This window comes from Clarias gariepinus, chromosome 24 (assembly GCF_024256425.1).
Source record: "Clarias gariepinus isolate MV-2021 ecotype Netherlands chromosome 24, CGAR_prim_01v2, whole genome shotgun sequence".
Lineage (NCBI taxonomy): Eukaryota > Metazoa > Chordata > Actinopteri > Siluriformes > Clariidae > Clarias > Clarias gariepinus.
Window position 1 is genome coordinate 9518496 of NC_071123.1, and position 26510 is coordinate 9545005.

General features: G+C 38.6%; 2 protein-coding genes across 3 annotated transcripts; both read right to left on the reverse strand.

Moving 5' to 3' along the window:
* Nucleotides 1–4088: 4088 nt before the first annotated feature.
* ruvbl2 (RuvB-like AAA ATPase 2) lies at nt 4089–16537 on the reverse strand. The gene is made up of 15 exons (XM_053484794.1): nt 16473–16537; nt 15759–15813; nt 15586–15641; nt 13821–13962; nt 12960–13089; nt 12787–12853; nt 10503–10609; nt 10293–10386; nt 9220–9343; nt 8808–8902; nt 8143–8261; nt 7940–8059; nt 6452–6581; nt 4602–4716; nt 4089–4389 (listed from the first exon to the last, which is right to left on the reverse strand). Exons 1-15 carry the CDS (start codon nt 16482–16484, stop codon nt 4364–4366), a joined length of 1392 nt encoding a protein of 463 aa, XP_053340769.1. The 5' UTR covers nt 16485–16537; the 3' UTR covers nt 4089–4363.
* A 1618-nt stretch (nt 16538–18155) lies between these two features.
* ftr83 (finTRIM family, member 83) lies at nt 18156–23826 on the reverse strand. Of its 2 annotated transcripts, XM_053484842.1 has the most exons (8): nt 23162–23826; nt 22470–22565; nt 21921–22154; nt 21548–21707; nt 20996–21052; nt 20451–20543; nt 19369–19441; nt 18870–18980 (listed from the first exon to the last, which is right to left on the reverse strand). In XM_053484842.1, exons 1-7 carry the CDS (start codon nt 23735–23737, stop codon nt 19380–19382), a joined length of 1278 nt encoding a protein of 425 aa, XP_053340817.1. In that variant the 5' UTR covers nt 23738–23826; the 3' UTR covers nt 18870–18980; nt 19369–19379. The 2 variants fall into 2 exon arrangements, with proteins under 2 accessions (XP_053340816.1, XP_053340817.1); XM_053484841.1 differs by lacking the exon at nt 19369–19441 and having other exon boundaries at nt 18156–18980; nt 23162–23825.
* Nucleotides 23827–26510: the final 2684 nt, after the last annotated feature.

Here is a 26510-nt window from a genome sequence, read left to right on the forward strand (position 1 = left end):
AGTTTCATCCAATTTAACAATTCTATTATACAACATCTTATTTTTTAGGTTTAACTTGACTGCATTTTATGAACAAATCGATATAAAACAAATAATGAAAATATTGCTCTGACGTACACTCAATGGAAAAAAGTATTCGTTTAAACCTGGTAATTGCTGGATTCAGGTGTTTCAATGAGGCCCGTTTATCCCCAGTGGAGGGCAGTCTTAAGGCTTCAGGATACCAAGACATCTTGGACAATGCTATGCCTCCAACCTTATGGCAACAGTTTGGGGAAGGTCCTCTTCTATTCCAACAAGACAGTGCCTCAGTGCACAAAGCAACGACTATAAAGACATGGTTTGATGAGGTCCGTGTGGAAGAACTTGACTGGCCCCAGCACAGAGCCCTGTAACTTCAACCCCATCGAGCACCTTTGGGACGAAATGGAAAAAAGATTGCGGGCCAGGCTTTCTCGTCCAACATCAGTGCCTGACCCTATAAAAGCTGTACAGAATGAATGACACAAATTTCCACATCACATTCTCATTTATATAACAATATTTGGTGTGTGTACATGCAATCTTTTTGTCTGCATCCTGTTTTCTGACTACATCTCATTTATCTTACATACATTAACTAAAAGTGTATTTTCCGATGGGATTTTTTGAAAGAACCTAATGAGGATGATTACAGATGAGGTTAGATACTTTCTTCCGAATGCTCATTTCAAAACATGACATTGCTTTATCACCTGCCTGAGAGCCAACCACAATGCAAGCTTCTGCATAGGCTTAGCCCTACTTTTACCACTTTTAGCCACCCATGGTAACATTTATCAACATTGTTTATTCTAGCACTACATGCATTTGAAAAAAGAAAGCTTGGTAATTTTTCATAATTTACAGGGATGGTGTAAGGGTTAGCACTGTCGCCTTGCACCTCCAGGTCCCTGTGACCCTGAATACAGGATAAAGTGGTATCGAAGATGAGTGAGTGAGTATTGGGTTTGAACATGCTCCTTATGGAATTAATTAAACTATGCCAAAGCAAATGTGACAAATCGAATATACTATTTTTAATACTACATGTAAGTAGGGTTTCTGTTGCCATGATGTAATATCAGCATTAGCCCTGACCATGCACTGAGATACAAGGGCCGTTCAAGTCAAACTGGGACTTTTGATTACTCAGAATAACATATTTATGAGTAAAAACTTCCTTTATTTCTTAATTAAATCGCCTGCTACACTAATGCATTATGCCAACCTTTTCTCAGTACAGCCATAATGAACATGCTTCATGTCTGAAACTTGGAGCAAGCTCAGGACTGTACTGGGTATGTGGCAGTAACTCCCAGCCAAGTTTCAGTAATGCACAAGTGGTGCTGGTGAATGACTGTGTGTACAGTTGCCGCAGACTGATCCGTCTCGTCCGCAAGTTGGCAATAAGTTATCCGTCAATTTTCAAGGATCAGGCATCCCTCTCGCTGAACGTTTACTGGAAAGACTGCAGTGGGCTTCGAGCCACAGGATCATCATGGCCTTTTTAAAACATTTGCACCATTCATATGTTTTACTGCAGCTACAGTAAAAGTCTCATTCACAATCATTTTCATCACAAGTCCTGGTTTTGAATTGAACGCCCCTCTTATATACCAGACGGTGGCAAAGTGTTAATGTGTGGCTCTTCTGACTGATCATCATAATCCTATGATGGGGCACAGAGGGTTATTAAATGGTTTGATGAGTATGAAAAATATTTAAATCATATGCTTTGGCCACCGCAGACAAGTTATCTCAACTTAATGGATCAGCTTTGGAGCATTTTCAACCAGAACGTCAGACAGCCACTCTGTCTCCACCACCATCAGCAAAACACCAAGTGAGGGAAAATCTTTCGGAAGAATATTATTCATCCTTCCAGTACAGTCTAAGAGACTTATAGAATTTATGCCAACACACATTAAAGCTGTTGGGGTGGCTTGTGGTGGCTCAACACATTACTAACACAATTTATGTTGGGGTTTTTCCTTTAATTTGTCACCTGTCTGAACACTTGAATTGTATCCTTTGTGCTAATTTGATCTTTTTAGGAGGAAGGTTTTTATATATACAGCTCTGGTTTGTGTTTTTAGCACCGCACATAATCTGAATGAGTTTAGCAACCCATATGCTAACAAATATTTCCTATTTTGGTTATAATCCACAGCTTTAGCAGATATATTTCTGTCATTACTGACCAACAGGCCTAAAATCTCAGACTTTGTGGCACTCTGGATATGAAGACGGCTACTATTCTCAATAATAGCTCTGAGCCAAAAATGAGATCAAGGTTGCAAATGCAAACTTAAGGCCTTGGGAAGGATCATTAAATCTAATTTGAGCAGTGATGGCTATAAAAGATGCATAGGTGCTGTAACATATTGCTGAAAAGCTTTCTTATGACCAGGATCTTTTAACACTTCTTTTAATGTTCCAAGCCAAAATAACAAATTACAGTATCTCGTAAAGCTCCACTGCAGAAGTCCATGAACCAAACAATGAGGATATACTGTCATCTGGCTACAGTCCGGAGTAATGCAACTATACTGCAGTCCAAGGTTAAAGCTCACTGGTGCTCATCCAGAAACCTACAACCTCATCAAACAAACCAAAAAGTGGCATCATTTTATTATTTTGAAAACACAAAATAGTGAATAAAAGAAAAAATATTATAAACAACTCACACTCAAACTTTATAACAACCTTGATTTAGTGGCTCACAGTTAACTGTAGGTGTATTGTACAAAAATAACAGGACCTGCTAGATCAAGTGTTTTTTTTTTTTTTTTAATAAGCCACAGAATAATGCAGGTGGAAACCATAAGTTTATTATTATTATAATTTAGTCAATTTTATTCTATTTTTACCTCTCGCAGCCGGAGGTCTAGAGAGAGCTAATTGGACGAGCTCTCTTACAGGGGAGGAATGAGAGGTACTTGGTGCTCCCACGGCTCTATAACCAATCAGGGGCGTCTGTGAGCTCGTGCAAGTGGAAGGAGCAAATAGCGCTGTCCTCTAAGTGTGTTACACCGTGAGCGTGAGCAGCTCGAAAAGATGCGGTCGCCTGGCGTCACGGGGTTCGGAGGAAACTCGGAAGGAAATTCGGCCCTCTCGACTGAATGGTAGTAGTAGCTTAATGTGGTAGCCCCCTAGTGCAGGGAGGAATTGGACGTGACTAAATTAGGGAGAAAATCGGGGGAGAAATCAATAAATAAATAAATCTTATCCTATTTTTGTTTAGTCAAGTAAAAGTCTGGGCATTTTAGTTGAGATATAGTCAGAGGAAACTAAGTATTTTAGTCTAGTTTTAGACTAAATGCTTTTTTTTTTAGGTTTTTTACAAAATAATTGTGTTAATATATATATATATATATATATATATATATATATATATATTTATATTTTTTTTTTTTAAGAAATATTATGAATTTACACACTTGGACTGTTATATGGATAGCTCCCATGAGTCACAATCATTTGCTAGCCCATTAGCTTAATGGGTTTGGCAACAGTTTAGCTATAAAAAAAAATACATCACATATAACAAAACATAATTACCACAAGGAGGATGTAAAACTACCTTGAGATTTTTATGGTTACGGTTGTCAACTAATATTTTACGTAGGAACTTGGATATAAATTGGCAATAAACCCTAAATCTTTATGGCAAAACTTCTGGTAAACCTTCTCAATAAGATCTGAAAGTCTACACATCATGATTGTTTCGTTTCAAATGCATTGTGGTGGTTTACAGAAGCAGAAATATGAAAATACTTACAGACATGACAGTATTTAAACAAGGTAAGCTAGACACTTGTGCTGAAAAAAAAAGTGGGACCATTCGAGGCGTCACTGCAGGCAGGTGGCTTCTAGGCACTATTGACAAATCCATTACTGGCACTGAATGGGAAACCCAGAAAATCGACTTTGTGACCTGTAACTGAATACAAATACTTTGTCCAACTAAATATTGACTTTTAAACTTGGAAACTTAGGTCGTCAAATACGAACACAGCCCTAAGTGTGAATAGTGCGTGTGAGTACTGATCAATGCAGACAAGGACTCGTTTCACAACGTCTTTAATTTTGTTTCTTTTATGGAAAAGTAATACCTTAAGTGGCACAAAGCCAATCTGCCCAACATAAAGGCAAACAAACAAAACAATAAAAGGCCAAACAGAAAGGATTGGTTATTTTTTGTAAAAAAATTCATAATGTGCATTGAATGAGGATTTCTACTAAACTCCTTGTAAAAAGGAAAAGCGCTTCACAGCCATCAGTATATGAGTTAGAGGAACATCACAGAAACGTATAAAAAAGCTTTTCCCCTCAGCCTTCCTTAAGATGTGTCCATCTGACCTGATTCTGTAGAAAGAAAGAAAAACACATTATCTACAGGTTCATAGTACAAAGGAAAATTCCTACTTCTTTGGCTTTAAAATGACTGGCCTCTATTATCACAGGGCTAGAAAATGTCATTTTTTTTTACATTTTTTACAAACATAGAAAATGAACAAAAAAGTGCTCTTAAGGTCGTACTCCTTACATGGTCTCGAATTTCAGAAAGAAGGACTCACGTGTTTCATTGAAAAGGAAGGAGTCCTGGTACTCCTTCATGTACTGTGAGGAGCGTGCCTCATCCAGGAAGAGAGAGTAGACGCGTTTAATGTCCTCCACCTGAACCTCAGTACCCTGAAAAGGACAGAACAAACAGATTTTAAAGAGGTCCTATGCTTTTTCAAATATTTTCTTTCATGCAGTGTGTCATGTAGCTGTATGTGAACATAAACTATCGGCACTATCTTTGACACTGACAGTTGTAGTTTTTGTCTATTAAAAAACATATTTGCATAATGTCCGCCCACGTTCTACGTCGTGAACAACTTGCCTGCCATCTTACAATTAACGTTACCACACTCTTGTTAATGTGACCGAGCATTCATGCCAGGTTCGCTTAAACACTTTGTAATATATAAAAACAATAAAAACGTGAACAAACGAAATCCTTTTTAACTGTTTATTCTCCACCATTCACCAAAACTGAACTTAAAACTTGCGAAGTGGCATGCGCACAATGCGCACTTCGCGTGTGCGGAGGCATTTTTTCCCCTCCGGGTTTGCCGTAGAGGAAGTAGTAGTAATAGTGGAACACCGCTGCAGTAACACGGACTTCAGACATTTTCCACTCACTCGCGTTCACATACACATACAGTTTATTATATGTAGTTTGTAAATATTGTTTATATCTTTGTTTGGTTGTTGTGCACCTTTTTCGTTTACTTTATAAAATTCTTAATTTTAATTTAATTATCTAATAAACATTTGCTTTATCTAATTGTTTGTGTTTGTCCTTTTTGCTCACCGGCCCTTTAACGCAACACCGACATAAAGATAAAAGACCTCTCGATTTTTGTAGCCACAGTTAATATAAAATTAGCTGGTCGTTACACGGTAAAACCGACGGCATCTTTTCTATGTATTGACGGGTCTCCAGAGCTGTCGTTCAGTTATGGTCATGGGCGTTTCGTTTTTCGACACATGCTGTAGACCAGTCATAAATCACCACGCCATCTGACCAATCACAGCAATGAATGCTCACGGAAAGGAGGGGTTTAGACAGACTGAATCTTCGAACTGCTTTACACGAGTCGTTTACAAATCATTTAGAAATGCGATAAAATTTAATCTATTTTTAGAGAAAACTGAAGTGTTTTTTGACACTTCTTGCATACATGTAAACCTGTGAGACTCATTAAGCAATATTAGCAACCTTTAAAATGGCATAACTGGACCTCTTTAATGTTGCACAATCTGCAAGCTGCATTACACTGTTTTATGCCATTTTTGAGAGAACCACGGAGGGGAGCTCATGTATATATTCTTTTGAAAATGTGGCATTTGGACAATTATGATGTAAATTCATTTACTGAAAAGGTTTAGGTTTATGGAATAAGCAAAGGGGGAAGGATAAATGTATAACAAAGTAAATTTACAAGAACTTATTTCATGTCACCTAAATAGTTTTAATAGAAGATACTTTTTACTCATACTCCAATACATCCTACAGCAAATGTCTGTACCTTTACCTTAGTACATTTCTGCAAGGCATTGTATCATATAACCACAGTGGTGTGCAGTATTTAAAAAGTGGGAGAGAAAGAGAGAAGAAGCTAATGCTGAATACATTTGATCCATAAGTACATTTTAAAGTGAGGCCTTTTTTATATTTTTACTCAATTCGACACTTTGACTCTTGAGTAATAGTTATCCTAGGTTTACTCATCTCTACTCATAAACGTATTTGTTCATTTGGCATTCATAGAGAATAAGTCTAAGACATGTAAACTGTCTTCCAGTGACAGAGATTGTAGTAAACATGGCAAATCACTAGTCAATTAAAACATAAAAAAAAGGACATAGCAGTTACCCTGCGTTTAAGGCACACCAGGCCTGCAGTGCTGATGAGCTGAATGGCGTAGCGGAGCGACGTCTCCATTCCAATACGTGTCAGCACTGTGTGAGCTTCCTCACTCAACTCCACATCCTCTTCCTCACACCTGATTCGGAAAAGCCAGCAGAAAAACAAAACAAAACATGCTTTAAGAAACTACTTGCACTTACTCAAACAGACACATGAAATAGGGTACCAATATTTCACTCCACTCCCTTTTGCTTTATTTTTCAATTGAGGGACTACTTTTCTTTTCAGGGTTGTACATGTACAGTGTCCAGAACTCCCAAAACTGGAGCCACCAAATTCATCAGTATTTTGTTGCATGGGCATGACATTTACACTACAGTGACGTGGGCCTGAGCCTTAAATGTCAGCACTGTTTTATTTGAGTAGGAGCCAAAGTAAGCCTGAGAAAGGTGAACAAAAATGAATTAAGAACATGTGTCCTAAATTAAAAGGGCCTTGTGGATCATACCTCAACTGAAACATTACAGAAAAAGTGTAAGCCTTTATTTTTGTCTCATATACAACACTGCACAGTGAAATTATTTGCATATCCCAGCTTGTTAGATGGATTCAAAGCACAAGGTCAGTTATATCCTAGAGCAGACAGCGTTAAGAGCCTTGCTCGACGACCCACCAGCAGCAACTTGCTGAAGCTGGGGTTTGAACCACCTACCTTCTGGTCAGTAAAGTCTTAACAAAATGAGCTTCCACTGGCCTAAAAATAGAGCTATTCTTTGTTATTCCACTAGGGGGCAAAATAGAGCAATAATCTCACTCACTTCCTCAGTCAGTTATCGTCTAGGACGCTTTATCCTGTACTGGGTTCTTCAGGCTTCCCGCTACCCTGGACAGGTTAAGCAGTATATAAGAGCGGGTGCCAGGAGACTTGGGGCACACTGGACAGGGTACCAATCCATCGCAGGGCTCACACACATACACACATATACGCCTAATCAAACACTACAGCCAAATTGGGAACGACAATTAGCCCAACCTGCATGTCTTTGGACTGTGGAAGGAAACCGGAGTACCCAGAGGAAACCCATCAAGCACGAGGAGAACATGCAAACTTCAAGCACACAGACCCGAGGCAGGATTCGAACCCGGATCGTGAAGGTGCAAGTTGACAGTGCTAACCAGTAGGCCTCTGTGCCACTAAAGCAATAATCTTAAGCAGATCAGAGCAATAATCTATAAATTATTGACTAATGTTTTAATGATGCTGACCTTTACCTTGCTACTGTAACTATGACTTATATATAAGTATAAGTATACTAGTATAACTAATACAGGTGTTTCAAATAAACGTGGAACTGGTTGCTTAATTATGGTTAATATTTAACTTGCTTGCAGCACTAGGGATATTCAAGAAACAATATAAACTGAGAAAAGACCTAAAATGTGTTTGATAAAGAGCTGTGTGGTGGCAGTACGCAGCCGAAACCCACACCTCACCTAATCTTAAGGATCTGTCTGGTCTCTTTCTCAGTGTAGGGAGACGTGGTGACGATCAGCATTCGGTCCAGCATGTCTATAGGAATGCCATGAGGACTCTCATAGGTAGTGCCTCGGATTCTGTAAAAGAGGAACAGATGGTATCAAGCAAAAACTCTGCAATACAACACCCTTGTGAAGTCTATTTATATGCATGTACACACTTGGTGATGCCACGGTTGGTTGCCATGATGAGGACGGGAGAGAGATCGCTCTCCAAGGCTCGGTTAAGGAAGGAGAAACACTCCATGTCTAACATGTGGACTTCATCTATAAAGAGGACCTATGAGGATGAAAAATTATCATGAGAAAATAGTATGGGTAGAGGGTGAGAAATAGTACATGATGGGGCATACTCTTATAGAAAAAAAATCACTGTGTGATGTGACCCGATGTAGAAGTACTGTTACCACCACAAGTTTGTGTGTTAATTAACGAGATTCATGAGACTCACTAACGTTACAAACCTTGCTTTTCAAAGATTTTCTGCATTGTGTAAATGCTTGTAGCTAAAACTTTCAAGATTCTGACAGCTGTAGATAGTGGTCCAATCCACTGGTTTCCAGTTGCGGTGGAGCTTTAAACCTAATCTTGAGCAGCAGATTTACCTGCTCCTTCATCCATAATACTGTAGGTAACGTCTGTCTACGCACTCCCTATGGACTATAACGTACCTGTTGCTCCCTTGAATATAATAGATTTTATGCTCATTTATAGACTCCTCACTGCTCTGGGCAGCAACTTGGACCCCTTTTGATTGCTCTGTGAACCTAGACCAAGTACAGCATCTGAAGCTGAGACTAGAATTTACCAAAGAAGGTATATTTACCCCAGGAATGATCTCTGCCTTCCCCTCCTCTCTCCACTCTGAAACTTTGGCGTTGATCTGCTCACGCACCTCCGACTTAATCTCTCCTGTGTCTCCTGCAGATCGGCCATACACAACCCGGATCAGGCCAAATTCAGCAGTAAACACATAAATCTCCAAAAATGCATTGTTTTACTAAATTAAAGAAATATAAATTAGGTGTCTATAGTAAAGCAAGGCCAGCCACAGGCAATACCTGATTAATCATTCTGGCTTGTTTTAGTAAATATGCTTTTATTTTCAAGACAAAGTTCTGGTCGGCTCATCTTCAATGTGATAAATAGTTCAGTCAGTAAGCAAAGAAAGATTTACATGACTCGGCCTGTGATTTAGGAAGGCTAAGGCTTTGGAGGAGATGTAAACAGAGACAGACCTGAGAACAGAGCCAGGAACCCTTGAGTGCGGCTGTTAATCACATCGATCTCGTGCAGCGAGACTGTATGTACGACCTCTTTACGCTTCTGCAGCTCCCCCTCTGGACACTGCACAAACTGCGTCTGAAATCCAAATGACAAAACATTGACATTCGAAGAAAATCGCTCTAGTTTGAAACTAAACGTGTCGCAAACAAACCCAAAATCTTAAATATGTGCCATTTCACCTGTTCCACCAGTGCTCATTTTTACTAAACCCTTTTTATGCAAATAACATCATTAGGGTTTGATAATGTTACCATAGTGGAACAGTATGTTTCTAAATTCATACAGTTAACTTTAGCTTTTACCACCTTTGGCAAATTAACATTTCTGGCATCTTTTAAAATTTTTTTTTTTTTTTTTGCATTTCGTGATAGATTTGAAGTAGGAAAGCAATATATATATTATATATAAAAAGCAATAATATATATACTTTATATATATATATATATATATATATATTAAGTAATCATTTTATTTTATAATGGAAAGAATATCAGCTGACCATCGGTCATCTTTTTCATTTTTTGTGTGAACACAAACAGCCATTAAAGCCAAGACTACATATCCATTTATAAATAAATAATCAGGATTAATGTTAAGTGAATAACTGGTGCATGATCTGTTTTTACTGTACATCATCAATTCTCAATCATTTTCTATCTTACGTTTTAACTATGGTACCAAATATACCAAATATGAAAGCTATCCAGTTATCTAAAAAAATAATAATAATAAAAAATCCATCTTAGTGGAAACCTGTTACACCTGCTGCGAGCAAAGCAAAAAAGTTCCCCTTGAGCAGCCATGATTACTTAATTATTCTAACCACTGCGAACAATAACGTTGCTAACATTCAGAGGGGGCTTTTAATAACAAGGGGATTATGGGAGCAATTTGGCTATAGTTGCATCTTCTCTCCACTGAAACCTAACCGATCAACGATTTATGAGAAACACAAAGCATGCACTATGCAATACATTGTAATTTCCCATACATGATGCATCAGGTGTGTAATTTGAGTGTTTACCTGCGCTCCCATGGCATCGTAATCTCGGGCTCGGGTAAAAGCCCGGCCCAGTTTGCAGATCTTCCCTGTGGCTTTATCGATGGTGATCACATCCCTACAGAGGAGATAAAAGCCTAGTAATATTTTCTATAACTATTTACTCATTTCTTTCTACCCATAGGAATAATGGACATTTCCAAAAGATTGTGTGTAAACAGGGCTCAAACTTACCCAGCCTGGACCTTCTCTTTAGTAAGGCTTTCAATCATTTTATTGCCTAGATCATAGACGGTCTCCATCTCAGTAGTCTTCAGGGTCAGCTTGCCAACTTTCGCACCCTGAACACAGACAAGCAGAAAGAAAAGAACTCACACTTCAAATTACATTGTTTTCTACACTGATTTCTCAATTCTGATTGATCACAGGTTTATATTACATGTATAATTTTTAAAACAACACATTAACTATTTTCACAAAAACTAGTATTGCACCATACATGGATAAAAATGAGTGTACTTATTTATTTTGTGTAAGACTTGAAGTCTCTAGAGCTAATGGTTTTAACAGTGAGATGTCAATGTAATTCCATTTCCTATCATGATAAGGTAAATTGTTTAAGGTGATGTGGTCTGAAGTGAGGGCGGTGAGGGAGGGAATAACTGTTTAGGACTGCTATGATGCAGGTGAAACAGAAATTAAGTTGGTTAGTAAATGATGAAAACATTAAAGTAATAATGTTTGTAAGTAATGGTTGAACGAGATGATGTCCACTTGCTGGTGTATAAGAATATTGAAAATTTGGATCAGCCCGTGAGGTTCCCCCAGTATTCTTTCTAATTTAGTCATGGCCAATTCCCACCCATCTCTCTGTTACATCATTCTCCTATCAAGAACATCAACCAATCAACCAAACCCCGGTAGGGCAAGGAATATCCCGTGCTTCTTCTTAGAATGCATATTTTCACAATTATTAATATTTGCATTTTGTCATAAATAAATACAACTGCATATCAATGGCTGCACTGTATTTCACTTATTTAGGGCCCAAGCACTATAGGGTGAGCAGGACCCTCTTGTTTTCCTAAGGATTATTTTTTTCTCCTCACTTTTGGGTGTCTCAACATGCTCAAAAACTCATAAAAATTGGCAGACAGGTTGGAATCTGCTGCCATTAGGATGCCTGAGAGTTAAGTGGCCCAGGACCCTCAGGGGCCCCCACACGAGATTTTGCTGCATAGCTCATACACACTTTTACACGTGGCACACATGGTTATAATAACTTTCTGTGTGGCATTGTGAAGAGTAACATTATATTCAGTGACATCACTCTAGTGAGACAGTGACATCACACTGAGTAACATCATAGTGTGATGCTTTTTTTCCAGCCTCTGTGGCCTATTGTACACACGTACACATCACAAATCTTAACTCTTACACAGAAACACATATGCACGTACACACAGATACACACACACAAAACAGACCCATATATCATACACACCACAAACGTTAACTCTTATCTCTTGCCCACACATACACATGCAGGAGCACGCATAAATCACACAATATACACACACTGACAAGTCATGTCTCACACACGCATCACACACATACTCACACAGACATCACAAATGTTAACACACAGACTCACACACCACACGCGCGCACACATAATCTCTGTCTCTCTCTCACACACACTAATCCTCACATGTCTCACATACACATGCACACACATACATACATACACACACTAACGCACTCAAGAAACATTTAGGGCCTAGACTGATATCGGCCCTGTATAGTGTGTGACGTGTGCAAGTTGTGCGGTGCCCCCAGGCGACGACGGCACAGGGTGCTTGGGCCCGCTCATCGTTGCTTACAACTATTTATTATTATTATTATTATTAAGTTATGCCATTTTATTATCATCCCTCATGATTTATATTTAAACTAGACATGAATTATATGTTACTAGAATTGCACTAGTAACTTTGGTAAGCGGATTTATCCTGTGTTTATTGACTCTATGTAATGAACAGTGTGCAATCATATCTATAAACAAGCGCTATCCGCCCCTTCCACATGTATGAGCCCACAGAAGCCCATGGTTGGCTAGTGATTGATGTAAGATTGCAGTCCTGCCCACAGACAGAGCATGGACTATCTGCTCCCTGTACTCCAGGCTACAGATGGCTGTAGTATCGCCCATGTATCAAACTCGGGAGAACGAGTTACCACCGCAGTACTCGGGAGCCCTGTACATTTTATATTGAAATTCACATAGGCTTTTTCTTTTATTGTGGGAACCTTTGATTTCTATCGTACGAGTTTAGAGTAAACAGTCTTAGTACATCACTGTCCACAGCAAACAAATTCAACAAAAACCTAGAATCGCAGAACTCATTTAATCAGAGTGGGATTTCTTGTGTATAATATTCAGTAATAATGCTTTAATTAACTATAATAATTTACTATAATGTATGTTATGTGATATTTATATAAATTTTAAATGTACCGTTCCTGTTGCAGGTCTGTCAATCTGAATCTCCACCACTTCTCCCTCAATGATCTCTGTCTCCTCTCTATACAAAAACACATGCACAGGCTTAAACAACATATAACCATGAAACATGTCTTGTTCCTCCTGTTTCAACCCGGTAAACTCTGTGTTACTGCAGGCCCGCTCACTTGATTCGGACTCCGATGGCTTTGCGGAAGGCTTGGCTCAGGGCCTCTGTCTTGCTCATCTCCAGAGAGAAGATCTCACTTCCTGCCATCGCAGTGAAAGGCGTGTCCGGACCAAGTGACTGAGCGATACCTACACGGACACACGAAAAACACCTTTACTGACAGGTGCACTGCAAGAAAGTCATCAGAAATATGCTGGAATGTTCTGCACCACCAAGTTAATAGAGACAGCTGATGTTGCCCATATAAGGTGCAGGATATATAGATTTTTAATTATGATTCTCCAAAAGGTTTATGATTCACAACACACACATTAGCTAATTGAAGTCAGTTTGTTCATATTTTTAAGACATCTTATGAAAAGATATCACATGTTGCAGGAAATTTATGAATGTATGTGTTATGTGAAAGGACCACAATTATTGGAACATTTCATCTTGATTATGATTAACGCAGGATTTTTTTAACATATAGTTCACAGTTTATACTGTACATATATGACTGTTAAAGCTGGATTTAGTTTCTAATGAAAGTGTTGTCCTGCATTTTGAGTCCTGTATCGACACGCAGTGGTGCAGTACAGTAGTGTGTTTAAGAGCACGGCACATGAAAACACAGTGGGGAAAGTATTAACAGAATTTTTAAAAATATATTAACAGCTTGTTTTTTTTACAATATGGAATAGTTGACATGGGCAAAAGTATGCCAATTACAGCATCAGCTTCAAATAATTGCCCAGTTCTGTATTGTAATAAAGTATAGCCCTTCATCACACACAATTGATTAACAGAATACAACAGTTCATACGGTAGAATTATAGATTATTTCGATTTTAAAACTCATTTAGTGAACAAACTATACCCATGGCTATGGCGGTCTTGCCCGTTCCAGGCTGGCCTGCAATAAGCACTGCACGTCCAGCAATGTGTCCTTCTTTAATCATCCCCAATATTACACCAGCCGCACGTCGAGCTGCCAGCTGCCCAACCAGGCCCTGAGACACCTGACAGACAAAAGATTAAACACATTAAAGGAGTATGATACAAACAGACTTAAAAGAGTTCAGTGACTTGTGCACTCCTGTGGCTTGGGGTTCTATGTCTGAGACTCAAATAGTACTAACTTTAGAAGGCTTTAATGTACACTATAAATACCATAATAATCACTGAACTGGTGTAAAATAGTTAAAATTAATAAACCTGTTTATTTTATTACAACATACAGTGGAACCTCGAATTGCGAGTAACACGGTTTGCAAGTGTTCCGCAAGACGAGCAAAGATTTTTTCAATAAATTTTGACTTGGAAAAAGAATAAGTCTTGGTTTATGAGTACCAAGTATCATGTAGCATGCATGCGCTTCTTGTTTTGATGTCAAACGTCACGTGATCACAACTAAGCCAATGTTTTTTCTCTCTCTCTCTTGCACTGCGGAATTCTGGTTAATCGTTTCCCCTGCTCGGCATTAGTGCGCGTCTCTCACTGGTAGAATCAACAACCGTGGACGTATGTACTGTTTTCTATAACACTGTGACCACAATTATTTGAACATTGCGTGTAAAACGTCTTTTATTTTGTGTCTGTATGTGTGTGTGTACAACGCGCAAAAAAACTCTTGTTAGAGAGTTTAAAGATCTTTAAAGATTTTCTTTTTCTCCCTCTCTGTATCAGCCTGCACTTTGTCATTCGACACCGTGCACCTTCACACACACACACACACCTCCTCTCGCCTTCACGCACACGCCCCTCCTTCCCTTGCTTTTACACTCACACACACAGTCAAGATCATGACATTACTATGCAATAATGCAAAAAAAAAAGGTTAAGCTTTAAAGAACAAAGATAACTGTTTCATCAGAATTCCTACGAAAGTGGGATTAAAAACAGTCCTATTTACACCAACAGTTTGTTTGCAGAGGTAGTTCTGTCACAGGCGTGTCGTTTTTGTCATCATTTTTACATCAACTATTATGTCATACTGTGTGTGTCACAGGTTTGCGCACCAAATGGGGGGTATCAAAAAACTAAGATTCGCAGGCCACAGATCCATTTACTTTCGTCACATGTCCTCCCTTAGACGCCATAGCTGCTGAATGGTTTCAACATTTTGGGGGTTAAGCTCGTTGAAGAACTTTCAGTGATGTTCTTCTGCTCTTAAAGCACGCATGACACTCAGAACACATCAAACGTCCCATAGCAGCTTCGCTGTAAACTTGCCGAATCATGTCAAACATCTGTGTGGCAGATTTCATGTAGGATTTCACGTTTACTCTTCATTCTAATTTGCTGTCCATGACCTGGTGACGCACATGGTCAGAATAGCACCAGTTGCACAGGTACAGAGTATGGAGTCTTTTTGGCACACTGATTAATGAAGTTCGACGCTCGTTGAGACAGTGTGTGCAGCCTTGTGCTACCATCTACGGAGTTGCGGATAAACGTCTAGTTTCATATAAGGAAGTTTAGGCATGTCTCACTAAAGGTTCATAGATCTAGCCTGTGAACATCTTGGTACAAATGATCAATACCTCATTGACGCTCATGTGCTCAGTTAATCAGTAGGAAACGGTGGTATACTTTTATTGATGTAAATGCACCGTACAAAAAGGCAATGTGTGGAGTCTTACCTGTCGTGGTTCAAAAGCATCGTCCAAACCAAGGCCTCGAATGTGTGAGTGTGCGCCTGAGACACAAAATCAAACCAAAAGCTTTTCAAAAACAAATCGAGAATTGTACAGATGTAGTCATGACAGTTAACACAACAAGGTTTAATCAGAGAAGTGTGCACATTTCCACTCACCGATTCTCTCTATCCTGGTGAGATCTCGCACCTCTGGCACTTTTGGGGTTGACATCTTTTACGACATTAAAAAAAAACAACATTACAAATTCATATTGTTAAATGATTTAAACGTTACATGTGTATAGACTATGAAGAAAGCGGTTCAGCGCGCGCCACAACGCACGTTACCATAGCGACACTGCAGCCACAACAGATGGTTCCAGTACACAGAACTAGCTAAGCTTATTCACAACTAAGCTAGTTGTACTTATAGCAACAGCAAATCTTCTTCTGAACATTAGTCAAAATTTAATCCATCGTGAGTTTTGCAGCAGGTTTAACGTGAATCAGCGTTTTCACACTTTGCCACTAAGTCCTAGCTAACCTAGCTAATTAGCGCGTTAGCAACAGAAAAACAGCACACATTGATGATACGTGATAAATAGCTAACTTGGGTAGTACAAGAACGTATTTAGTGCTGGCAGGTCTTCTGATCACACACTGTTTACCTAAAAAAAATAACCAAATTAGCATGAAGTAAGTACATGTGCATCAAGGAAAAGCTAGCGACCTAGATCTGTCACTTCACCCAACATCGATATTCTCCCTTTTTTTTAAACCAAGAATTATTATAAGTACTATGAAAACTGATAGTTAATAGTGCGATCTTTAAAACTACAGTGCCCCAAAACGAATGAAAAGTGTTAAGAAAACTACATGTGTTATACTCACCTGCGCTGCCATGTTTTTTGTATCGCGGCGGCGGGTGTTTCTGAATGGAGCACAACAGAAATGAGTCCGGGTAGCAACAAAAGCTCCCGCACACTGGTTCCTGTTGGAAGCAAAATTTACCACACGTGTCGCGTTAAAGACAAGTGGATGTGTCTGTATATAATTAGCTGCATGTGAAGGCTCATAAAATGCGATGATTCATAGTCAACACAAGCATTTATTGTAAGCTTCTATTTCCATCCATCCATCTAGAAACCTTTGTAGTCCAACTAGGGACTGTGGAGGCCAATGGTGATTACCATTGTATTTATTCCCTTTTTATCACTGTGGTAGCACCTTCGGTCAACATTCACAAGCACATTCACACACTACGTGCAAACTGGGAACACAGATTAACCTAAACTTTAGGTCTATGGACTGTGGGAAGAAACCAGAGCACTCAGGGGAAACCCATATAGCACAGGGAGACCATGCAGACTCCATGCACACAGACCCCAAGGCGGGAATCGAACCCAGACCCCGCAGGTGCAAGGCAACTTTGCTAAACACTAAGTCTAAGCAGTTGCATCATGTAGCTTTAACTTCATTAAGATAATTTGGTTATTACAGTGTCTTGTTTTGATGTACTTTGATGTCAGTTTGTTTAATCTTTTATCCAAGCATAAAAATACAATTTGCTTATTTAGTTTGTTTGGGCATAAAAATCAGAAAATGAAGATTTTTCTCTTGTAGTATTTTTTTTTCTAAGATATTTTTATTGATAAAAAGTTGGAGCTGTTTAGGTTCACAAACATCAATTTGCAGGCAAATAACTTGGAAAATATTTTGAATCTTTCTTATATTTTATTGTCTTATAATCTGCTTTAAACGTAGAGTTGCTATGGTTTAGGCATTTTTCTCCACTAGGTTTAAATGTATTTCGTCTCAGACTGCATTAAACACGGATGTATGTTGCTTGTAAGTTATGATCATCAATCGTTTCATACCTTTGACCTTGAATAGAAATCAGATCCGGACCTTTAAATATTAAGTTTGAGAACCCCTGTTATAGAGGAACTCTGAATCAAATACAGTAGTGTGAATATGTGAGAAATTGTTTCCTGTACAATGTATGCATGTTAGTATGGCATGATGGCTTAGTGGTTAAGTTTAATTCCCACCTCAGGTCTTTGGGCATGGAGTTTGCATGTTTTCCCCGTGCTTGGTGGGTTTCCTCTGAGTACTCCGGTTTCCTCCCACAGTCCAAAGGCGTGTAGATTAGGCTATTTTCCATTTCCAAATTGTGTGTGAATGAGCGTGTGAGCGTTAATGTATGTTAGATTGGCGTGTACCCCACTTCATGACCAAAGTCTCTGGGATATGGTCCAGGCCCCCCACGACACTGTATACAGGAAAAAGTGGTATGGACAATGAGTGAGTAAGTATGTATGTTTCAAACCCCCTCCTCTCCCCTCTGTGCTGACACATGGCTAATCTGGACACTATGAATGCTTACTCCATCTACCAGCTTCATGTATACAGCCAGTAGATGGCACCCTCTGTTCTTTGATTAACCCTTATATATACAGTATAGTCTATTATTGAGTTCATTTAAAGTATCCAAGTGTGAACATCATCTATCTGCACCATCACATTATAAAACCTTTTTTTAAAACCTCCCTCTAATAGCCATCAACAGACAGATATTTTAGATCATCTTTATTGTCTTCATTTGTACATACAAACCAACATTAGAATTCGAGGATAAAGCTTTACTGTAAATCATTTTGTGCATATAAAACCATGTGCACTAACAACATTGCTTATCTACTATGCATTCTACAATTGCATATTGAGGTTCATTTATTCACATTATAGATTCTCAGATTTAGTGATCACAGTGGCAATAAAATGACAAAAAAATATGACATTCATTTGCATGTATAAAATTATATATATATATATAAAAATTAATTCCTCCTTAAACCAAGTGAACACAGAGCTACAGCTGACAAATACAGATTGCCGACTCATACCACACCCAGAATCCAGGATATACAGGCTCAGTGAAGGAAGCTTTAAACTCGTGGATGAGTGTCATGGTCTCTGCTACACTGTAAAAGGACAGAGTGCCTGCATCATAGTCCAGGAAAACCCCTATGCGAGAAGAGTAGGGCAAATTGATATCCACTTGATCTTTCATGTGGCGAGCTGAGTAATTGGAATCGGAGCAGAAGAGACCCCAGGATTTGCGGTTGTAACCAATCCGGCACGAATCACCATAGCCTGTCCTCTTGATTCCCTTGTAAGTGATGCCAATGGAGGCCCCCTCACCGCTCCATTCCACCTCCCAGTAATAAGCACCACCAGACAGGGCCTCTTTGCACAGCACCTGTGGCAGGCAGTCGAACCTCTGGTTGTTTTCGTTGTAGGACTGGGGGTCTCTCTTTAGCGCTGCTTTCCTGTTGCCTCGGGAAAGGTAGAGCTGTTTATATGCTGTGTTTGGGTCTAGAGTTAACTGGCAGGCATCTGTTCAACACAGCACAAGAAATTGGAAACAGGGTTAATTATTGTCATAGGTTTTACTTTAGAGATGCCTATTGTACTGTATATAAAGAGCACATACATACATACATACGAGGTTAAAACAGATGAAATCAACCGCCAAGGTTCAATACTGATTGAGCAAAAGTTTTCAAGGTACTTGAATATGAGAGACCAAAGTGACAGACCCTAAAGGTGAAGCCCAGGCACAGATTTTTTTTCTTTCAAATAGGAGTGCTGACCTTGTACCAGTTTTTTTGTGACTTCAGATCACTGAGGATTTAAATGGAGAGAAAGCTGATCTTTGGTCAGCACTGCTATACTGTTAATGAGTATAGGCCCAGCATGCAAATAAAGTCTAGAGTCTGCCCACCTCGTCTCCTCTCAGAGCTGGTTGTACATTAGGAGATTGCGGCTGCCTGAGGAACCACGTGATCGTCTCTCATCTAGAGGACCGAGAGTGGCAGTACACACTTCAGACTGACTGCACACCTATGCAGTTATACTGGAATTCAATACGTTGGGCTATATTTACTTTACTTACCTGAAGTTTTTTTTTTCGTTCTTTAACTAAAAAAACTAGTCTTATAACGATTCCTTAGCTTATACATTTCTGAGATTTAAGTTGCTAATTCGTAAATAAATAGTACTTTGTAGATTATTGAAGCTGTAAAAAGTGTAAAGAAGCGAGCTTATGGTTTTGCTGTCTTCATTACTCGCTAATCGGGGCGTTACCCAGTTTGTGCACAATAGATGAAAGACTTGCCTTTCGAAGCCCTGGCCTTATTGTGTTTCTCAATTAGACAGGAACAAGATTTTCAGCTAAGCAGTTCCAGCTGGAAGAAAAACAACAAACACTTCACCTAAACATCTCTGCAGATGCAGGCGTTCAGCTGAAATGTTTGATGCCCCTCTTCTGCTTCAAGTCACAATAAACACCCAGATGAGGTTAGAACAAGTGCATGCACCAGAACAAATGAGCCGGAAAGTATAGGAGGTCTCCAGGCTAGGTTTGTAAAATGAGGCATTCACATAAATTTTTGTTCATGGACTGGATTCTCTCCTTTGACAAACTTTACACCCACTCGTCTAACAGGCCCAGCAAGTTCTTTCAGTCTGTTCATGTACAAATCCCATATCTAAGGAATGCTGCAGGACAACTCCCTCAACAGCCTGCCTAGCACCGGGCCAAAGGCCAGCCTTGTTTCTCACTGTGCTGTTTAAGGTATAATTATGCAAATTATGTTACATACCACCACAGAAATTTCTGAAGCATCGTATAAATATGATACAATATTGATGGTTAAGTAATAATGTGTTTCTTAAAACACGATGAATCAACTACTAATGGAAACCAGATAGCCCTCTAATATAACCAGTAAATTTAATATAGTTGTTTTGCTTTGCTTTTTGATAAAAAATAAATAAATAAAAATAAAAAGTGCTCAAACGTACACTGGAGAAGTTCATCCCTGGTGCGTTGAGGCTGGCTACGAGGAGGCGCTTGGCTTAGAGTCCTCTGAGCCTTATACGTGTCAATTTCATCACCTAGAGACACAACGGAAAATGATTATTGTACCTCAGTATTGTATACCATCATTAAAAGTCTTTACGAGGAACAAAACTGATATTAGGTGTCTACAGTGAAAAATCTAATGCTTAAAAAAATGACATATATAAAGGATTTTATTCATCAATTAATTCATGTTTTATATGTTGAAGTATATTAATTTTTATTGGAATCATTTATGTATTATTTTTAAATCTTTGACCTATATGAGATGTAATAAAGGGGTGATAGGGAAGATAATAAAGGAATCTCTAGGATTACTCAGGCCACACCCAGCAACATGAGGAACGGCTGATTGTTCACATTACTCATCATTTACATAGTCATATACATAATCTTAGATCAAAAGGCAACCTTTTTTTTTTTTTTTTTTACAGTTTTAAAATTAAACAATACAGCAGTCAAATCTCTAAAATTGAATGTTGCTTACTCTTTATGGGCTTCTTTCCCTTTTTGTCCTCTAGTTGACAGAAAGGCATCTTGTTTACTGCAAGACAATTTAAAATAAGTAATATGAAAAAGAAAAATAACATATTGAACAGAACTGTATAGGAAGATTGAATAAACAGAGATTGAATATTCAAGTGGTGTATTAGTGTGGATCTATGGAGCTTCATTGCACCTTGTCACAGACTTTTTTTTCTTCTTTATTATATGGGTTTTACCACACAATATCGCTTCTTACTCATAAAATCGTCCCTGTACGCCTGTAGAAGGGACAGGGCCTTTTTTAAAAGACCACAGAGGTCGGGCTAGCAATGTTTCATCATAAGATGATGAAAAGGTGTTCGTGATGTGCAGTGAACTCACAGTGAACCAAAAAAAAAACCCCATAGCATTACAAAGCCACTGTTTTTTCCCCTCTTTAATTTGTCACTTGTCTGTATGTTACAGTATATACAAAGTAAATGGTTACTCTCAACTAAGAGAGTCTCTACAGTGCAATGTTATATTTGTACATTTCATGTATGTTGGAACTCACCTGTGGTGGCCACTTTGACCAGCTCCTCATTGCCGTACTCGTTCAGGTGCTGTTTCAACTCAGAAACGGTCTTGGTTACCGAGCCGAAGGAGAAGTACGGGTTGACGCTAACAGTGGGCAGCTCTTCAGCGTCTGTCTGGGCTATCAGCATGTGGTAACTCTTCAAAGGAAAAGATCAAAGATGTAATGAAGAATGTTTATTTATAAAGGATAAATAAAATATTCATGTGGTTTAGATATCTGGTTCATAAAGAAGCAGGAGACGACCTGCCTGCAGTCATGAACCTGGGATCTTATTATTGTTTTTTTTTAAAGATCAAGCTAAAGCATTTAATCACGTTTACATTATTTAAATTGGGGATTTTCTTTGTACCTGGATGAAGTGGATATGGTCCTCGGTGCGGGACAGCTGTGTGAGCTCATTGTCTCTCCTCTTCAGGTCAGCGATCTCCTGATCCAGACGATCCATGTGGCCCTCGGCTGTGTTGAGCGCCATTTTCTTATTGGATGTAATCAGCTTGGCCATTTCTTGTTGCATCCTTTCGATGGTGTGAAGCATGTCTCCGAATAGCTTTTCGCTCTCCTGTAGCGCCCGCTGAGCCGAGTTCTGGAGAGAATTTTGTGGGTGAATTTTATTTTGTCCCTTTAATTTGATAATACTTATCTAAATTATGGCATTTATTCATAGGCATTTTAATTCTTAAATCTTGAAGAAGGCTTAGGTCAACTGAAAAGTATATATCAGTAAATACAATGACACCCATTGTGGTTTAGTTTCCTGAAACACTAACGACTGACCTAAATGACTTAAATGACCCATGATTACTGTTAGATGAGATGGTGGACAAAAAAGCATTTTCCTCTTGCGCAAAGGTGCTGAAAGGCTTCTTCTTGAAAAAAAAAAGTTTTAGCATGTGCTCACCTTTAATGCATCCACAGCTTGTTTCAACTCCTCCATCTGCTTCACTCTGTCATGAATCTTCTCTTGGATTTCAGCTTGTGTGGCACCCAGACGTTGCTATAGAAACACATGCAAAAAAAACAAACATTTCAACCTGCTTTTGCATTACATTGTTCTTTATTTTACCCAGCATAAAAAAAATGGCACTAAGTCACTTTTTAATGACCATTTGCCAAAAACATTTTTTTATCATTGCTTTAAAAAAATAGTTTAGTTTGTAACTGAAGCGAGTAGATCCCTGTTTTGGTTAAGGAACAATGCAGGACTTTTTCCATTATAAACAGCAGAACAGTTGTTCCCACACCAGTAATACTGCACAGACAACTTTTTTATTCTAATCTGGGTGGAGATCACTCCAACTTTGATATGTTTGTTTTAGGAGTTTGTCAAGGAGCAATAGACACTGTCCGTTCATGTCCTCATTGATAACACGTTGACATTAGGTCAGACTAATTTGTCCTAAATTCAACAAAGTTACTCCCTTAAATCAAACTATAGGTACTGCAGTGAGAAAGAAAGAAAAAAACATGGAACAGGACAATATGATATTTAGGATCTTTTGACTAAACCACTAAAATGATAATTTTTTAATGATTTGTGTCATTCTAATTAACATTAACGGTAAAACAAAAAAACAAACGTTTTGCTCTCACCTGCATCTCGCTTCGCTCCTGTTCGGCTGAGACCATATCATGACCCTTGTGCTCTTTCACGGTGCATAGCACACAAATACACATCTCGTCTGTGCGGCAATAGAGCTCCAGCCCTTTCTGATGCTGTGGGCAGATCTGCCTATCCAGGTGTCCGATCTCATCCACCAGCTTGTGTCTCTTGAAGGTTGCCGACTCATAGTGAGGTTTCAGATGCTTCTCACAGTATGATGCCAGGCACATCAGGCACGACTTAACAGCTTTAAGCTTCTTCCCAATGCAGATGTCACATGCCACATCCCGGGGGCCGGCGTAGTTGTAGTCCGGAGCTGGAGGAGCTGGAGGCGAGGATTCTGAAAGCCTCTGAGATGTAGAGTTGCGAGAGGACATCAGGCGGCGTGGGTTAGGCCTCTTGCTGTAGCTGACTCGACACTGTGGGCACGCGTATTGGCCAGAGGGGTCAGCGTGGTCCCAGTAGGTCTTAAGGCAGATGGCACAAAAAGGATGACCACAGGGAATGGACACGGGGTCCCTCAGGTCCTCTTTGCAGAGGTAGCAGATGTCCTGGTCATGCGACATGGACTCAGTAACAGGAACAGGTTGTGATCTAAGTATAGGTGTGTGTCTGTGTGAAGGCTAAAGTAAAGTGAGAATGTGGCACTACAACTGTGTTATATACAGTCAACATTCAGGCACTGAGGGAGGACAAACTGGTTGAGCAGAAACTAGTTAAATGTGTTGGGAGTGGCTGAGGGGAGAAGGAGAGAGAGAGAGCAGTAATGAATGAGAAGAATACTATGAAGGGGAGGAGAGAAGAATGAACGAAATGTATACTCTCAGAACACAGTTTTGGTCACAAGTTATTTGTGTGCTTGTAATTGCAGTACATTTTTCAAATAAGTCCAAGGCTCTGAGTTTGCATAATGCATGTGACACCTTTATAAACAAGCTACACTAACAGCAGTGAACGTTAGCTTACACACATCATCATTTGACACTAGGTAAATATACCCCACCAAAATGTACACTTCATTATTTTTGTTCATCTGAAAGTTAAAAAAAGAGAGAGAGAGAAACTTGGGTTTTAATATAATTTGGTTAACCCCTTAAATTCCAGGTCAGTATTCAGTTAATCATTTTAATATCAGTTATTCAGTAACTACTATTAGTTATTTAGACACACTAACAGGATATATATATATATTGGTGCTACTAGATATTTGTATTGATGACATTAAAATAATATTTTTTAAAAATGCCTCTTTTTTTTAAATACCAGCTTATGATCCTAAGTGGTGGAGTTTTACACTTTCTTCTTTTTTTTTATTGGAGTTTCTCCTCACCCCCTAAAACATCCCAGGATCCCATGGATTAGTGATTTTCCCTTGCCTGTAGGTGTCAATGAGTGTGTGAATGTGTGTATGGGTCTCTGAACTAGACTACATATATATATATATATATATATATATATATATATATATATATATATATATATATATATAATTTACATATACTGGAGTAATGAGCAGCAAAATTTATTCCCATTTTCATGTATATGAAAAAATAAATAAATAAATAAATATATATATATATATATATATATATATATATATATATATATATATATATATATATATATATATATATGTCTATACACATACAAAACATATGGGGGCACTACTTATTTGTACCTTACTGTTAGGGCATGTAGATAGAGGCGGATGCAAGTGCAGATTATATTTTTACTTTCCAAAACCTGGAAAACCTAAACATCTCATGGAAAAAAATCATATACAGTCAAGTAACAACAAACAATAACAAAAGACAAAAGCTAGATAATAAATGCTGTACAAGATGTGCTATGAATATAACTGCTCATTAAACACTGGTTTTAACATTATCAGAATAGTACGTTTTCTTGTAAAAAAAACAAAAAAAACAAACAAGGTTGATGACACTTGTCTAGAATGATCTTAGACAATGCACATCAGCATCTTGTTCTTTAGTTTGAGCATGTTTATGTGGATCTTCCCCTTCAATTCAAAGCATGGGATTTTAAAAAAGATTACATCCAATGACGTATTAAAGGTATGCCAATGAGTCATTCAATCATTTGCAAATGTCCTAAAAAATTATTTTGTAATTTTTATTATGTCTATAGTTAAATCTTAACCTCTTGGCTGAGGCAACCAGGTTCCACTCATCCACTAGACTTCTGAACCTCTTATCCTGTGTATGGTTAGGCGTATGGCTTGAAGCTTAACTCAGGGAACTCTGGGCTCAAGTCTTGGGACACCCTGGATGGGTTGTGAATTTATCACCCTGCATGATCAGTAGATACCATATACATGGCCAGCAAAGGCCCTTATGATGCTGCTATAGACTTTGCAAAAACAAGTCATGGTGGAAGTCATATGAAAAATTAAACATATTAAAATTAATTCAAATTATTAAGACGTATAAAAATATCTTGTATATGTTTGTCAAGTGGCATTTTCTTTAAGTAGATAAAATATTTTAAACAACGAATTGTAATACAACATTACAACATCTGCTATAATACATGTAGAGTAATGAAGCATACTAATGATAACACACTTCCCATGTGATTAATATAGGATTTGAGTAACACTTTGTCTAATTAGCATCATTGGCAAATTGCCCTCTTTTTTCCCCCAAGAACATGATGTGTTAAGATTTTGGGAAAGGTATGAGCTCATCTCCTAGCTATTCTCAAGGGGCCCTGGTGCAAGCTTCATGTCTTAATCCATGACATTACATAGAGTTTGAGCTTTCTGTGATAGATGTGCACTTAGCATGCAGAAACCGTCTGACCTTTTAACAAATGCTCTGAGAGTACTATGTAAAAAAAAGAGGAAGAAGAAGAAAACTCTAAATTAATCTATCACATGGAATAAAACTTCACAGCAAAAAAAAAAAAAAAAGAGAACCGAACACATGATGTAGTAGCAGAGGTCTTACAATAATGTGAATAACATGGACATAATAGCCTGAATGTTTAACATATATTGTTAATCGTTAACTATCCTGAGTGAAGTTTAACAGTGTAGATAACCTTTCCAGATGTGACTAGTGGAAATTACATTCCTCTCTTTCTCTCTCTCTCTCTCTCTCTCTCTCTTTCTTTCTCAAATGTCAATTTAGTGTTGACAGCAAATCTGTGGTACTGTTATGCATCTCTTCTCGACTAGTACTTTAACGTTAACTCCTACCCAGAAGCCAAGATGGCCATCTGCTTTTGAGTTTCAGTGCAGGGCATGAAAAAGTGCTAGCAAGAATGTGTCCCAGCCTGATAAGTCAGATAGCAACGGGGCAGAGAAGAGCAGGCTAA

Coding starts and splice junctions, on each gene's coding strand:
- ruvbl2 (XM_053484794.1), bottom strand. Junction 15,642..15,758: donor CACCAGGATAGAGAGAATCG/GTGAGTGGAAAT, acceptor TTTGTGTCTCAG/GCGCACACTCACACATTCGA. Junction 12,854..12,959: donor GCCATCGGAGTCCGAATCAA/GTGAGCGGGCCT, acceptor GTTTTTGTATAG/AGAGGAGACAGAGATCATTG.
- ftr83 (XM_053484841.1), bottom strand. CDS start 23,737: ATGTCGCATGACCAGGACATCTGCTACCTCTGCAAAGAGGACCTGAGG. Junction 22,566..23,161: donor AGGAGCGAAGCGAGATGCAG/GTGAGAGCAAAA, acceptor GTGTTTCTATAG/CAACGTCTGGGTGCCACACA. Junction 21,708..21,920: donor ACCATATCCACTTCATCCAG/GTACAAAGAAAA, acceptor TTTCCTTTGAAG/AGTTACCACATGCTGATAGC.